General features: G+C 41.1%; 1 protein-coding gene across 1 annotated transcript in view; it reads right to left on the bottom strand.

Annotated features, from left to right (window-relative positions):
• LOC112559485 (glutamate receptor-like) overlaps positions 1–17648 on the bottom strand; it is a 31394-nt gene that overhangs the window by 5200 nt on the left and 8546 nt on the right. Inside the window, 12 exon segments of the mRNA XM_025230780.1 lie at positions 488–678; positions 1335–1450; positions 1453–1492; positions 3116–3328; positions 4120–4227; positions 6950–7057; positions 7480–7689; positions 7935–8060; positions 8432–8485; positions 9503–9699; positions 11552–11810; positions 13237–13383. Coding sequence (XP_025086565.1) covers positions 488–678; positions 1335–1450; positions 1453–1492; positions 3116–3328; positions 4120–4227; positions 6950–7057; positions 7480–7689; positions 7935–8060; positions 8432–8485; positions 9503–9667 — 1331 coding nt within the window. The 5' untranslated portion in view covers positions 9668–9699; positions 11552–11810; positions 13237–13383.

Here is a 17648-nt window from a genome sequence, read left to right as displayed (position 1 = left end):
AAATATATTTATTTCTTTGCCTTCATTTTTTTATCCCGACTTCGGGGCTGCTTCGAGTCTGTCTGGTTTTTCTGAGTGGTTCACATTAATTTAGTGCACTATGTGTATAAAACTTTGGTTTGACTCTTTGCAAAATATCCAATATGTAGTTAAAATTTTATACTTAATAATTTAAAGTGACAAATAATAATAAATACACAGCAACTAGTATTTAAAGCATACTCCTGAAATTTGAGAATGACAGCCGAAGAACAAAAAGGCAGAAACAAGTTTTCTTGCACATTATTCCAGTCCATTCGAGCAGAAGACTTGTCAGCGTTCTATCTCTCACCAGTACTTAAGGAAGAACTTAAGATGTGGTCAAGCCAAGGGACTGAAGAAAGAATGCAGACTATTTTTATGACATTTTGACTTAGATGTGTTAGTTTACAGCGACTGTAGATTTCTGGGTGAGTTCAGGCCGATCCATAGAACACTGGGGACCTACTTGGGCAGCACGTCGCAGCCCTGTTGCATGAAGGCGCCGAGGGAGAACCACAGGCTGTTGCCGATGGTGAAGTCGTTGGACAGCTTTGCCTCGCCGCTGTCAACGTTCCACTCCTCGGAGCTGAATCGACTAACGAGGAACAGCACCACGCTCACTCCGATGAAGGCAAAAACTGTGCACAACCAGATCTCCTGTGGGGAGACAGACAGAGCACTTGGGTCAAACATGAAATAAGGGTCGTTTCTACTGGGAGTATAAATGAGTGTAGCTAATTACAATTAATTACAATGTGGTAATTAGAAATAATACGTTATGTTTTTTTCTGCTAAAACAACTATTCTTTCTTTTGTTAACCGTCAATAAACACATACAAAATGCGCTCATAAGTGCACTACCAAACCATACTTGTCCCTTGTAATAAAACTACGCATCACTTGGTAAAAGCATGGCGATATCATAGCCAGGTAATTAAGTCTTATAAATATATGTCACATTCAGGCGAATTAGTTTCGCTAGAGGAAATCTGAAACTAAACAGATGTCAGGATAGTGAATGTATGTGTTTGTAGTCCATAGCCTCAGCCAGTGGGAGAAATGGGAAAATAATTAAGAATATTGTGAGGACACTGTTTAAATCACTCTCTACGCATGGTAGTGAAGGTGTGTAGTTTGAGAAGGGAAGAGGAGTATTCATCCAGATTTGGGGAAATAATATCTTGTACTATGCAGTACAAGTGTGGCACTGCCCCATATGTTCTATCCAAATATCTACAGTCCGCATAACAAGTATTCATGAGTACTTCAGGATGATTATAATTATTTAGCAAGCTGTTGCTGTTCTTGTTTACCTGCGACAATGGCTCCATGAACGAGAAGACGTGAGGATCCTGGTTCTCAGGCTTCTTGATCATGATGGAGATACCCAGCGACATGAATGGTTTGGTGAAGTCGATCACCTTCTCCTGTCCGATGTTATCGTCAGCGGTGCAAATGCTATGTCTGCTTCCTGTATACAGGCGTGTACACCAACGATTTAGCGCCAAACCCGGGTACAATAAGAAGGGATTATACTTCTGGTTCACTATATTCGATGCTCAAACAATATAACAAATTAGTTATGTCAGTTATGTTCTTTTAGAGCATAAAACAAAGAACTTTATCACAACAGTTTTAAAATACATGTCATTAAATCCACAATATCATATTTGCATCATCTTGGTAAGCCGGTGTCCAGGTGACTAGAGCACTGGTGTCCAAACCCAGAGAAGCTACCTCCTGTCCATCCAGCTCTCACAAATAGGTCCTGACTCCATAGGAGTTTGTAGAAGATGAGGCACAGAATGAAAGAAGATGAGCAGCCCCTTCCCCTACCAAAAGCTGTCCCCGAGTAAATTGCAGGGCCGTCCGGCGGCGTAAGGGTTAACGCCTGTCACCAATACAGGGAAAGCTGGCTGTCTTGAGTTCAGCTCTCGTCTCGGGCACGTTGTTTTTTCTCTCCATGTTTACAGGGCTGGCAGCCTTGCCGTGATATAGCCTTCGTTGCTGGATCGGTGTAAAACACCATCACCATTAACGAGCTCGTATCTTGTGCCTTCAGACCTCGGGAGTGCATACAATAGCTTGACATCTCCACACAGAAGCAGTTGCAGGCTGGGACTATCACAGGCTAGCTCATTCCTTCTGTTAGTCGTAGAACCGAGTAAGGTAGTCGACGAAAGGGTTAATTGAAAGAGAAGCTAAGGCACAAGAGAAGAAATCATCTTTTTCGCCCCGTAAGGTCTAACAAAAGGACAGACAGATAAAATCACCAGCGCACGCAGCGGGACGCCGACAAGTGGCTCAGTCAAGCAGCTTCATTACTCCAGACACGACAGAGAAAAGCCCAGAATCCACCTGACAAGCCCAAGCTCGCCACAGCCCTGGACAACGACTTGGGCAATGGCGGCGAGCAGTCTGCAGCTTTGCCGAGAGAGAAGTGAAAGACCCCACATCTCTCTCTCTCTCTCCTCTTTGTCTTTCTCTCCTTACCTTCTTCGCAGTCTGTTCTCTGTCTCCCTCCATCTGTCTTGGTTCCTTTTTGCCCTTTTTACATTTGTGTTTTGTTAGTCATCACCATTGCTGTTTATCCTTCCGTTGTTTATCCTTCCGTCCCTCGTAGGCTATTCATGTTTTTCTTGTCTCAAGCGCTATGAGTATGCTCCTTACGAGAGTGAATATGCGCTATATGCGTGTTGTTGTGGTGGTGGTGGTGATGGTGGTGGTTGTTGACAAGCAGTCAGAAAGTGGTTAGATTATTTTTAACTAATGATGAGTAATGGCAATCGCCGCAAGGTACTGTTCTTATGGGACTTCGGTAACTCTACGCGAAGAAGATGCACAGAATGGTTTGGAGCAAATGATGGCCACGCATAATTCCCCTCTGACATTTGATTTGTGATTTTGGAGAGCAGCTGTTCCTTTATCTTGGAATGGAATTGGTTTGCTAACCAAACTTACATATGCTGTCAGATGATGAAATTCAAATATGTCACAAGTCACATATTTCCTTTGGTTATTCTTTTTCTAGCTCTTAACATTTTGTGATTAGTATATTGAAGAAAAGTATTTTAACTGGCATTTCAGTTCTTACATGTCTGATGAGCTCTCCGATAATTCCATTCCAGGTTCCGTCCCCCTGCGGTGCGCCGTACGTGTTGTCTTTGACCAGCCTGATGTAGTACTCGTACCCCACGTTGATGGACACCATGTCGGCCAGCTCCGAGCAGTACCCCGAGAAACGGTCTCTGCCAACGACAGGGATGCCGTCCCACGGCTCTGTGCGGTTGAAAATATAAGGCATGTCCTGCAAAGAAAAGCACACTTTATTCCCTATTTTACACCAGGCCAATAAAAGAAAACAAATAGAAACAACAGGCGAGAAGTAAACGTGAGGTCTCACACGTGCACATAAATATGTCCATCCATCACTATACACCACTAATGAATAACGAAGAAAATTATAAAGGGTAGAAGACATCTGAGCCTCCTAAGTTGTCTTAACTGTTATTCACGTGGCCTGAGTCACTCCACACACTATAACCATTCCTTGCAGGCAAACATTTGTCCACGTCCCTTGCCCACAAGATGAGATGTCTGCTATCAGTTGAACCTGTCTGTGCCACACCGCAAACATATTGCAAACGCTTTTGCGGGCAGTCAAGAAAATGATGCATCGCTAAATTCCTTTTTTTTCTTGTATGTTCCAGCTTTTGCAGCACACAGATTCCTTTCGTACGAGTGAACTACAGTTTTGATCGTTCAGGTTTTCACTAGCTGTAATACTGAAAAATATGTCTCTGCTAGGTAATTAGGTATTAAAAACATGTAACGGCATTTAAGTGGGAACTGAGGGCTTAGCAACACATCACTAATGTATGTGGGAGGGAACCTGGAATGGTTTTCACGCATTATTTCAAGTCTGACATGTAATGGGAAATGGCATTGGCTTGTAGTCGATAGTTGTGTTAGCAGTGAGAAAACAAAAAGCAAGAGGAGTAAAGCAGATTTAACTGGAAGAATATTTGTGTGCGTGTTCTCAAGCGTGCATGCGTGCGTGTAACATGACATTAGGAGAGTGAAAGGATGTGAGATCACCTCGATAGTCACGACGATGCGTGTTCTGTTGTCTATGGTACGGTTGCCCTTAGTAACAATCTGCTCTGGACCCCTGGGAATGAAGTTCTCTTCAGTCCAAACTCCTGCCTGTAGAAATGCCAGAAACATTCATGTTCAGCTGCACTTTGTGTTGGACAATAAATGTAATTCTGTTTTCTTGGGTGTGTGGCAAGCGGCTACATAATGTTTTATGCAAACGTTATAATTCTTTACAATGGCCTCTTCCTAAATTTTCTTTCAACTAATAGCATTAGACATTCTGATAAAATAAAAACAGAACTAAAATATCCCCTTTCCTTCTTGTGCATCTCGTTCATTACTCAAGAACAAGTATAGCGAAGTGTGCGGAGGGGAAAGGGAGAAGCTGTTTAAAGCTTTTCAGGTTTCTACACTTATCGATGATTTAAGTAAAAACAAAAAAAAAATGGTTGGTCCATTTGTCGGCGATGATGCATGGCGTGCACACTGTCACTACGCTGTCCACTGGGACGTGCACGCACACACCAGCAACCGCACCACAGGAACAAGTCAAGCAGAAAATTTGTCATGTTTCAGCATCTGACATGGGCATGCACTCCCGCCGTGATTCCCAACTTCCGTTCACACTGATTCACTGTTCGGGAGACGTGAATAGCCGGGATTATTTTGAAAACTCACGTGCACTGGTCAAAAACATCAGCTTGCACGGCTTTCTCCAGTCTTCCCCCACTCTCTCTCTCGGTCCCTCCTCCCATCTCTCTCTCGGTCCCTCCTTCCCCCCCTCTCTCTCGAGATCTCTCCTCCCCCCCCAATCTCTCTCTCTCTCTTCATTCTCTCTCGCTACCCATCCTCTCAGTTCAATACTTCCAGACTATCAATCGACTTATGTCTACAGGACTAGATAAACTCAGGTAACATTCTGTGAAACCTTTGCCCACATCTCCAGCAAACGAAATGCAGGCTATATAAACTTCACAACAAGTCTCCTGAAACATTTTTAGCAAAACTTTGATCGCTTGCAGGGACTAGCTCATCTTTTCCATTGCTTGCCTCGTATCATCAAAACTAACCTATACATAGGTAACGGATTTGCTATTCCTCAACATTTTAATTCTGTCCTTTTCCGTGATTTTTTGTATTATTATTATTTTTAAATGCCAACATGTCTTCTGTACTCAAAGATGTCTACGTGTTGTGATAACTATTGTGACAGTGACCATAAACATGACAACATGTCATGTTAAGAAGAGTTCTCATAAACATCTTTCATCAATGTCATAACTATCCTGATCAGTACTGGATGTTTATTTTGAATATTCACATTCCAATAAAATTCTGGCAGCTGACAACGCTTAGTCTTACTGGCATCTGTATGAGAGGGAAAGAGCCTGAGGCCCGAGGTCCTGCAGTGATCACGTGTCCCGCACGTGCCCGGAGCTGCGCCCTCCCTGTCCCTCCCGCTTGTAATGCACTCTCCGTGTTCCTCTCCAAGAGAAGAGAAAAGACTATTCTGTGGGAGAATCAGAGAACAAACGCCCCGCTGCGGAAGCAAATGGAAAGCACGAATCCCATTCCACCCGATATATTGCATTACCAGCCGCGTTTTTACTGAAGGTGTATTTTTACAGCTAGTCATACACTTTCAATCCTGCATTACAGACAGCATGTCACATAATGCGGTTCGTTCTTGGGTAAACATTTGTTTAATCTAGAAACAAAGAACCAGCCAGGAATTCCCTTCTCAGTTATCATTCCAGCGAAAGGGTATCATATCCATGTTTTCATACAAAGAGAGCTTCCGTGCTTTTTTAAAAACAAAATAATATTACATAAGTGTTTTGATTCTACTCTTTTGTATTTATCGAAGATAACTTGTTTATTTTAATTCTAGTCTACATGTATTTATTCAATATTACATTTGGAAGACGAGATTAATGAGATTGTTTTATGATGACTGCAATATGAAACACAAGAGCGTTTAAATACAAACCATTATTCCCGATTAGAGTGCAGTGTTTCATGCAAACAATTAAGGTAGTGAGAAAAATGAATGTTAACGGCAGTGGCCAGACAGGTACCAGAATACATATAGCTGACTGGGTAAGTATGTGGAACTATTCTCAGTGCAGGCACCCATGTACCCACCGACTGTTTGGTCCAGTTATTTCTGCTGGAGTGAAGACGTCTATATCTGGACAAAGGTACCTGTCTAGGCAGAGTGCTTGGAAGGAGGGGAAGGTAAACTACAGGACTGTGCATTGAGCAATCTTTCAAGCTTGGCGGCACTAAACATGATTTTCACCGAGGGATTTAGCTCAATAAAAATTTTAAAGGAATTAAATTTTGGATACTTGAGCTTATACTTCCTTCTTCCTTAAAACATTCTTTGTGCGGTTAAATATTGTTTCATATTACTGACATAGTTATCTAATGTAAAACATTGCTTAAAAGTACTTCTACGGGTATCACTTTCTTTCCAAGTCTTTTCCTGATTATTGTTGTGTAAATGTCATGCATACAACATTAGACAAATATAGTCCTGCTTCTTTTGAAAGCGCGATTTTTACTGAGTTATTAGAGTTTACTCTTATATCTGCTGCATTTAGCAAACTCCCTTTATTGGGTCGTTTCCAGTGTCCTTTCTTCCACCCTACTGACTAAACTGTAAGTACATGCTAAACACAGGATTGTTTATATTCGACGATGCGTGTGAGTGGCGGTGCATACGACTGAATGAATCATTGTTATTATTATTTAAGTATTACTTTCAAGTGATTTACAAAGACATTTTAGCAGGGAGCGACAAGAGAGAGGGAGAGAGAGCGCTCACCTTGGCCACTCCCCTGTACATGCTGACCTCTATGACGTCTAAGGAGTGACCTGAGCGTTGACCACTCTTTGAAAAGCGTATCTTGCCGTTGCTTCCGGTGAAGGTATGCTGCACAGACAGGGAATGACTTGCTCACAGGGGAGTTAAAACCCTCTATAAAATACATACTAATACATTTTATCAATACTTTAAATAGTCTCATATTTACTAATGGATTTACTGGTAATGTAATGAACTTGCAAACATAAAAGTTGTTGTACCAGTTTATTAAAAAATACGGCAGTAACCTGCAAACTGTGGGAAGTCCTGAGGTGTAAATTACAGTAAAGGTGCTATAAGGTAAGGTACTATCAGTCACCAGAGAGACTGCAGGAGAAGATCCCTACATCGTTTAGCTTAAACTCATTGCTGCTACATTTACTTCCCTTTTCTTTGCACAGTTACCACCATAACTGTCTTCCTTTACTACCCAAACATTTGTTCTTCTAAAGACATGCTAACAGGATGTCCGTGTGTCAGGGAGGACGAACCTCGGCAAAGATCTTGGCCAGGTCGCGACCGTAGCGCCAGCGGGAGGTGGAGGGAGGAGAGCAGGTGATGCCGTTGCCCCTGCTGGCGTCCTGCCACTGCTGCACGCTGTCCAACAGGTGCCACCGACCCTGAGGAGCTTGGTGCCTCTGGAGCTCGGACAGCGCCTCGGTGACTATCTTGATAGCATCCTTTGCTAGTGCGCTGTCTGTCTGTTGCCGGCAAAACAGATTTTTTTGCAGTTTGTATTTTTTCTAGTGGTTGAACGGTGAAAGCAGGAAAAATAAATTATCATTTGAGTTTCAGAGAACACCTGTCGACATGTTATCATTTTATTTATTGTTATATTGACAGTGAAAGACAGAATGACATTGTCCCAATTGATTGGTAATAAATACTGATCCATGCTGTTTTCTTAGAGCCTTAGAAAAATGTTTTCTGGAGTATATTTACTTACATTATTCTGAGATGAAGGGTCACTGAAATAGGACCGCATTAGTGCATCCGTTTGACGAAAAATTTCAAAGCCTGTGATATTGACTCCCCCTGTCTTGTAGGCTCGAAGTTTGATGTACTTCATACTCTGTACATAATGTACACACACTGTAACAGATGTGCAAGAAAGAAACAAAGCTGTTTCTCTTACTCCTTCTCTACTCGTTTTTGTCTCCTATATTTTGCTTTGTCGGTAATTATTTTTACTTCTCTCCCCCCCCCCTTCTCTCTATGCACGTTTACAAGCTGCACTGATATTTTTGTAAACATCATCTTTATTGTTCTTTATTTTACTTCAATATTTTTGGATTTAAGTACTCTGAAATGTCCATACATGTTAAAATTGTTATTGAAAAATGTACACAGTGAAAATGGAACGAACCCCCTAAAACTTCATTTAGTAGAAACATTTACTGTATACTTGTGAACGAAGTGTCTTTTTAGGATCAGGGTACTTACCAAATAAGGCAAGATGAAGTGGAATCGAATTTTGTATATTGATTTATCTTCTACCTGAAAAAGTACTATGATGCATTAAAATATGCGAAATGAAAATTAAACTGGCTACAGAAACAAATGGCGAAGAAGTACATCCAAAATTATCCTAATCTTTTGCTTACAATATTTCAATAAACGATTACTTTCTGCGTAATGGGTAATAAGTTTCCTAACATTGATTTATATACCATAACATTTTATGAGTGTTATAAAGTGTCAAAAGATTATTTTATAATTTTACATATATTTGCTTTTGATCGCAGAAGCCAATCTTAGCGGGTAATTAATTTACGGATGGGTTTTGGAGGCTAAAATTTACAGGATAGGTTTATATCCCCTTTATCTATTGATATCTGGGAAAAAACGCAAGACCGTTCAGGCTGGTTTTTAAATAAAAAAATAAAATTACCAACATTCGACAACAAAATCAAACACCCAGCATCCGACAATAAAAGAAAATTATAGACGTTCGACAACAAAATAAAATTGCCAACATCCGATATCAAAATATAGTGCCCAACACCCACAACAAAACTAAATTACCAACATCCGATATGCAAGGGTTAATAAATTTATGAGGAGACATTGATAGAGCTATGGCACATCGCTTTCAGTATTGCAGCAAGAGTAGAAGCAAATCAAATCTTTTCCTGGGGTCTCCTGTCAGCCTCCAAACATCACAAGCGCTTTTGGAGGACTGCTGTGTTTATTACTCCAATTTGTTTCATCTTCACAATACAAAATAGATGAAACCACTTGGTTATTCACAAAAATGATACACTTGTGTTACGGTCTACAGACACAAAGGCGCGAAGGTACACATACTCTCTCTTTATCCATCTCTCTCTTTCTCTCTCACACACACTAACACACACATACACACACCAGACAAAGAATAGAAAGAGGCGCGATTAAGGCGCCAAAGGAAGCACGGAAATTAACTGAAGAACTGGGCATAAAAAAAAAAAAGCGGGAAGAAAAGAAAGAAAGAAAGGTAGAATTAATTGTTCAACACAACACATATTTGCTTACTATGGAATTAATGACCCAGTGCGCATGTTCTGGGGGAACGTCCATGACCACACGTATGTCTCTGCCGCGGTCCTGGGTGTGCATGGAGTGCAGGAGGTGCAGACACGCTGTTCTGTTCTGCACGTGACGGGCTGTGATTTCTGGCGTCTGCTGGTAGTCGTGCATGTAGTCGTGCACTTGCTCCAGACGGAATAAGCCTGGCACACGTACAGGGCAATGGTATCAGAGATCACATTCTTCTTGCACTCTGTTCGTTAGTTGCTCTTGCTACCTTCTTGTAATAAAATGTTATTCATAAAGTAGCCATTTTTAAATTATAGCAACAAGCAATTCGTTTTTTAATCACTGAATGAAAAAGATAGTTCTTCTGTTTCACACGGAATATGTTTCCAAATTGCTGTTAAAATGAAAGTGTTGGAAAATAATAAATATACTGAGAAAATAATAAATACTCTAAAATGGTATCGGTGCGCAGCAAAGCGAAAACTTATTGGGAGGTCGGATCGTTACAGCTAATGACCACTGTGACAGATTAACGGGGTGGACACAACAACAAGAGAATTCACTGAAGGAAAGAATGATGAAATGCGCTACAAGAGACAATGAATACAACAGACGCACAGAGCGTGCCTCAAGTGACATATATCCATATATCATCACCTTAGAAACTTTGATGGCAAAATTGTATTTGAATTTTACTTATTTATGGCTTTGAGGTTTTGCATGTTATCAGTCAAATTTGAACTGGTGCGAGGTAAAGAACGAGCACTGGCTGGGATATTGCTTGTCTGAGGACAAAGACACGTGATTTCTCCAGGGAGAATCTGATGATCCTGTGAGTGTTCGGCGCATCGCGAATGCTTTTAATGGTGGGATGCGGCCTGGACTGTAGACCACAGGGCGACACTCACCAATCATGTCTGCAGGCTTTAGCAGTAGTGTTCATTCTCCTGAAAAGCCCCCTACGTGCTTGATCAGAAACATTTTCACTTGACATCCCTGTCCTCTAGGGACTTGGTATGCTTTAGATGTGGATCAGAAAGCCAAATGGCAGGAGTTCGTATCCCAGCCATTACTTCAGGCAGCCACGAGTTACGTCGCAATTCGTTTTGCTTTATAATTTTAATACCATTACTCTTTCAGCAACAGTACCTATGTCAATGCAACTCAAATTAAGTTTACTAGTCTTCGATATTACTAATATTACTGCACTACGCAAATCTGATTCTTCTGACACTTAGTCTAAATTTAGCAACCAGTGTTATTGCATTCGTAGACATCCCGGTTAATATCAATATCCTCCATCAAACAATTAGTTTTTTCATTTGTAATTTTTATTTTAAATAAACTATTAAGCAGTCAAAATAAACAAACTGTCTTTCCTTTGTCAATATAAACTTATCGATAATGTGATCTCTCCACCGCCGACCTACGAGAGGAGGCGATAAGAAGAACGGTTGAGTCTGATAAAGGGAGACAAACGACAGAGGAATGCGATCCAGCGGAAACAGCAGATGAGCTGATACAACGATGTTGTTAACGACAGGCGCCCTCCATGGAGGCAGGAGCGGCATCGCCTTGCGCTCATTACCAGTCAGCCATGCAACGTGGGAAAACAAATTGTGTTGCTACCAACGGTAATTTTACTGGGAGTTGTCTGCCCTGGGGCCCAGCGCTGACGTTGCTGCTTCCCATGACTTCATTTTAACTGCCACTTGGTTCCCCCACCTCTACCAACCATCACAAAGTTTTCACCCTACCTGCGTAGGGTACTTTAGCTTCATAATTAACATGTCAAATGACATCTAAGCACATGTAGTGAGGGATGCTGTATTATTTAACTGAAAGAAATATTTCTGGGTCGTGTAATACCCACATATTCAAGATGCCATACACCTGTCACTAATGAAAAGAAGCGCTTTACGTGTGAAATTAATCAACGACAACTCAGTCTGAGTAATTATGTCCACTGTTATGTCTATGTCCAATGTTTCCTAAGAAAATACATAAGCGACATTGGCTTAAATAACATTACAAACTGGTCATTACCTTCATTGGTGTTGTAAATGTACACGAGACTAGTCCACTCATACCACTGGACGATGTCTACGATCGCTTAGAAATGCTGGGCTGCAGGTAGAACTGGAAGCTGGGCCTGGCGGAGTCCGCTCCCTCCAGTGGATGAGAAGGGTTGTTCAAAAAAATGAAGGCACCTCCAGGCTCTCGGAGTAGGCCTTAATGGTGGCGAGGGTTGGCTTTCCCACGTGACCCAACAGCACGATGGCGCCAGCAGACAGGAGCGAGCACACTAAGGACAAGGGAGATAAAACTGCAAACAACCTTCGCTGATTGCTTAGTGAGGCAAGCCAGCATCTGTCCGCACATTGCAAGCAATTAAGACTCGGACATTGAGTTATGCATGCTGCTGAAACGACTGGACTCTTGCTGCTGTACTTTTTCCAAAAGGAAGTTTCCTGTTTGGTTGAGTTTTTTGAAAAGAAAACTTTAATTGGAAGAACAGAAAGCGACAAAAATCACAAGTTTAAGGATAAAATTCACGGTTTGCCAACTTTGAGATATATGGCACTTGCTATATGACAGGACACGTGCTCCAGGGTGGGTGGGGTAGGCAGTGATGTCATAACATACCCTCCCAACTACGTAGCCATTTGACAGAAATGAGGTTAAGGCAGTTGTGCAGAGCGAAGGAAGGAATTAGGCGCGTGATTTTCACGGGAGGTTATTCACGGTTCTAGAAAGACGATGTATTAAGCATTGCAGCCATGTAGCACTGGACAAAACAGAATATCACGAAAATATCTTTTTATGTACAGACATAGGACAATTAAAAAGTAAGCACACACACACTTGATATGAAACGGAAAGCCGCAATTAACTGAAGACCACGTGCACTCAAAAGTGTTTGAGAAACGAATGTGAGAAATAGTGTGTGCACCACTCTTTAGTTGCAGATTGACCTCCCCTGAATAATTTGCCTGGTGAAATAAATAATTGATGGTGCACGCTCAGCTGCAGGCTACATAAAGTCTGTGTTGCGCTTCCTTGTTTTATTCTGTAACTGTAGTTGCTGCAACACTCAGAGTCGGAGCCATCTTACTTTCGAAATATTCATTGCCACCACAATCTTGATTGGGTTTTTCTAGTGATTATCGCTTTACAGGTTTGAGTTATTTAAAATGGACTGCGGCAATGTAGCTCTGTTGACCTATGTGTACATATGTGAGTCAGTTTGTAATAAAATAAAACTTCATTGAATGCTGACCTTTATTTCTTCATTTTATTTCACTCATCACTGTCAACGTCATCACCTACACTATTCATCATAAACTATCGTCATCATTTTTCTTCTTTCCTTCTTTGTTATTATTGTTAGGTGGTCCCGTGGAACACCGGTGAGCCTGACACCAACACTGTGAGGATTGGATGTTCTGGGTTCAGCTCTCGTCTCAGGCAGGCTAATTCTTTCTCTGCATGTGATGTCTGTTCACAAGGCTGGCTGCGGTGATATGTCCTTAGTTGCTGACTCGGCGTAAAATACCAATTTCCCACCACCACACACACACCTCCTTATTATTGTTAAACTGGGGTAGATTTTTTTGCCTTCTGTTAACTTCCACTCTTATTTTTTCTTTATTTTTTTTTTTTGTTGATTTATGTAAGATCCATTTCATCGATTCCTAGATACACTCGTGACATCAACAAGGCGTACTCACAGGCTCTGGAAACGTCGAAACTGTCGGTGGCGTCCACAGCGTGCACTCGGTGCACCAGGCGTAAGACATTGGGCTCCTTGTTGAGTTCCATAATTTGCTCCTCAAACGCCTCGGGTAGACCGCCGGAATTGTGGTCGAACAGCAGACCTAGAGAATATAGTTCAAACTGTCAGCAGCAAACGAGACTGGCGATAGGTACAGTATTTAGATGTCAGGGGTTTTGAGGACTTTGAATTGCAGCCTGTTGGCTGTAAGGACATATACCTATGTGTTTTTGTCGAAGAAATTTTTTTAGTGTTTATATGAGAATTACTGGAAGTTTCATATGTTGTTTGTAAAATATTTTACTTAAATAAGTTTTTATATGAGAATTTTGCAGTATCTGCAAAATTCTCACAAAAAGTATCTAAGCATGTCGTTCTTCAGTATAAGCTGTATAATACATCGATATACATATACATATTTATAGTTCTAGCAATAACATCTTTATAGTATCTTAGTTACGAGGTACTGTTTTATTTTAGATGACTATAAAGAATAATTTCGATATCGAGTATCCGTTAGCAAAGTATGAGAATGATATGACAAAACATTATTACCTGTAACAAACGTTTTTTCGTACTTCTAACCTTTCATTGTTCTAACACACTTCTTTTTTTTTCTTTTACTCACACAGTGCAAAGCGAAATTGCATGGCAGTTTTGTAGTAATATGTACGTAGGTGAACATATATATATATAACTCTCTGTGCTGTTTTACAACGATTGCCAACGATTACATCAACTGAAGTTAACCTGTGCAATTGTATAACAGAAAGATAAAGTCTAAGTGCTTTTAAATATTCTGAAATACTGTGAGACACCTTAGAGAGTAGGTCCTACAGGTCAAAGGTGACAAAAGCTCTCGTTGCATTCGTCTGAGTAAAGTTGGATGCCAACCCTGTCTTGAGCTATTTGGTTTTACTGCTTCTACAGGAGCTTGTTTGTCTGTAGTTAATGGCTATAGTGCATGAAATTAAGTTTGTGAGGCTGTAGGAAATGATTATATTGCATGTTTTTATTCTTGTAGTTAAAGCAAAATATGTAAAATGACAACCAAAGAAGCAAACAAAAAAATAAAATAAAATGTTTTACATATTTCTTGTTATTTTCAATTTTTTTGGAGAGGGTGTCAGGAAGTGTTGAGAGCTCTGCCTGTCATAAGGCTATCCATTTCATAAGGAGCTTGGCGGCATTATGAACCGAGAATCAGACAGAAAATGGCAAGCGGGGGAAGAGAAATGTATTGCAAGCGCATGGTGCCTAGCTGGAAATGCGTGTTCAAAGTTAACACATTAGCTTTAGCTCTCGCTGCTTCTCGGAAAAGACCATCCTCCTCCCTGCTGCCTGGGCGCCACAGCTCCCTCGAGATCGCTTGGCTTTTTCTCTTCTTCGATTCCGTGCAGACTGTCCATTGAAAGTGGCAGCTGGGGGTGTCAGGAGCTTAGAGGATGTGAAAGGCGCAGCCTCCCCCGTTACTAGTAATGTATGTATGTACGCACATAAGCCCAGTGCGTAATAGTCAAGGTTTGGTGTGGAAGTCAGCGATTCCAATACGCACTAGTTTGGGGAAATATTCAAAGTCTGAGAAGCAGAAAAAATATGGCAACATTTACCACGACCACAGCCACCGAAACCATAGCTATCATCATCAGCCGCAACACCAACAATTTTATGTCTCAGTTAATCAGGAAATGTTTCGGGATGTGTGTGCGTGTCCGTGTGTGTGGTTGCATTGCAACCTGTAATAGCAGTGTTAGTGGCATCCAGATGCTGAAATCCATAAAAGAAGTCCCAGCTTATGCAAATGTGTAAAAATTATAAGGCTGAAGCAAACTAGTCAACAGAGGGAACCCCTTGACCCTTATTCAGATCACGATGCAGCGTGTGAGAACCTTCCAGTTAACTGCCTTCAAGCAGCGAGAGTGACTAACAGACATGCACGAGCACGAGTCGCTGGCATGGCGGTCTACCTTAGCCTTATAATTAGCCCTTGACGATTCTTTATCTGAGAGACAATAATTTGCAGCTGCAACAATCCTTGAGACTAAATTTGAAAACTCCTAAATATGCGATTTATAGGACCCTCTCAGATGTTTCACAGTTCTGTTTTCCATTTCATAAAAATTCTGTTTGAGCTCGCTAGTCCTAGAATGTAAGCGCCTGTAAGAGAATGCTGAAAGAAACACTCCAATTTGGCTTAAATAATAGATATCGATGCGCTAAATTGTTTTCCCTCGAAATTTCGGGTTTCAGAAAAAAAACTCGTTTACCTACATCAGCAGCTAAAAACAGAGCTCTGAGATGGCTGACGGGGCTGCAATGTTTTGTTGTAGAGAGACAATATAGGAAACCTTCAGGCGCAAGAGTTTAATTTAATTTGACAAAAAGCTGCGGAAGGGATAAATCAGATAAACAAAACTTGCGTGACGAAGGATAAGGTTATAAGAGGCAACACAGTTTCAATGCTACAACTGCATGTGGAAATCGTTGACAAAGTTGTTGGACCAAACGATTTCTGTAAAAATAGAAAGTGCTACTGCAGTTTAATGAAAGTGTTTGAATAAAGATTTCCTAGAAGTAGAAGCTTCTGCAGATCACAGAGAGCAGCCTGCTTTCTAAAAGATGGACCTCAGGCTAGACAAGTCTCTTACATCATTACCATCAGCTAGAATGTCTTCACATTGCAAGCTTGTGCTTCCTGCAGATTACAAATTACAGATGGCTATAAATCAGGGTCCGGCTGGCCAGTCAGCTAAAGTGTTAAACAGTCTCTCAGCGTCGCTCGAGATTTTTCTTGTTAAATGGATCCAGCCCCACCACAAACTAGGATCAGTTTGTTTTCCATCACGGAAAAAGAACCGTGCCAGAGCCATGTTGGGCACTATTCTTTTGAAATCAGAAACTGTCAGAGGAAATATTTCAAAACGTCAGTATCTATTATCTAGGTCCAAGATTTTGTTTACTAAAATGTTAACCCCTGATATTAAACAAACAATCAAATCTCTCTTCAATGCCGATTGTTATGTATAACCGCCAGGTTAGACGAATGAAAACAGCATCATGAGATAATAATAATAATTGAATATAATATCTGAAGTACTCTCGGGAAAGAGCAGGTAAAAGAAAACATTTACAGGATGCATATGACTGGAGCTGGCTGAAACTGATGACTGGCCGATGAGTGACACTGTGATGAGTGACTATTACATCATTATTCAAACAAAATCCACAGACTACTAGAGAAGATAACACTTTATTTATCACAAAAGGCAATTAGATGGATCTCTATAAGAAAGTAAAACAACAAAAGAACAATACGAACACATTCATAACCACTTCTCCGAATAAACTCTCATACAATCAAAGTTCAAGCTTACATAACGATCTACATTCGTTCGAAAGAACATGTCTGTCGTGTAGAATTGCAGTTACTTTCAGAAGTGTCTGGCTGGTAAACAGACTCTGAGGTCACTCTGGGCTGCCCCAGTAACTTTGGACCAGGTGTATATAACAGAATTCAAGCTGCTAGTTACTCTTGTAATCCATTATTTTACTTTTTCGTCTGTCCTTGAGTTTGCCTGCTCGTCTTCCTTTGCAGATTCTTTAACTCTCAAACCTTACTAATCCATGTATAGGTATAGTGTCGATTAGCATTACAGGAAAGCAAAGTCATTATCATGGGGAGTTACAGGGTATGTAGGTATGTAGCGGATTGTGTACTCCCTGCTGAAGAAGAGTACAGACTTCACTTACATCATAAAACACAATCCGCAGCCCACATATCCAAACTATACTCGCAGGAAAGCATACAGCTTGCAAACATCTCCCACAGACGGCACACTCGCACGAGAATGACGAATGAGCCCCAGCACACAGACGTCCAGTCATCAACAAGGGTCAACAAGAACTGTCGCCTGTGGACGTCGATGTGAAGTCTTCCGTCAAAAGGAACCCCAGCCACCGAGCGGAAGTGACATTACATTCCCAAGCCACAGTGGTAGGCCCGTCACACCACTCACCAAGTCCACAGCAAAGAAGAGGACATCAGATGAGACAAGAAACGAAGAGCAATCATTGTTATATAACTTCTGATGCATGATTGGGCTAAGCTCAACATAAAACAATTTTAATTAAAATCTGAGCAAACATTCCACTCCCATTTCCGTGTTACAAGGCTTCACCGTGATTCACAAATGCTGGTGTCATCAAGTCACGGTGATGTCAGAGCTTCCATGTAGTGTGACCTCTCTCAAAGACCTTTAGAGAATGGTCTGTTCAAGCTCAGACTTGTAAGTTACCAGGACATAAAAGTTGTTGTCATTTTATTATGAAAATGAGTTGTGATTTATTTCATTTTTTAACTTTTTCTAG

The sequence above is a fragment of the Pomacea canaliculata genome, linkage group LG3, assembly GCF_003073045.1.
Source record: "Pomacea canaliculata isolate SZHN2017 linkage group LG3, ASM307304v1, whole genome shotgun sequence".
In the NCBI taxonomy this organism is placed as follows: Eukaryota; Metazoa; Mollusca; class Gastropoda; order Architaenioglossa; family Ampullariidae; genus Pomacea; species Pomacea canaliculata.
Note: the sequence above shows the minus strand (reverse complement) of the source record. Positions and strands in the feature narration are given on the sequence as shown.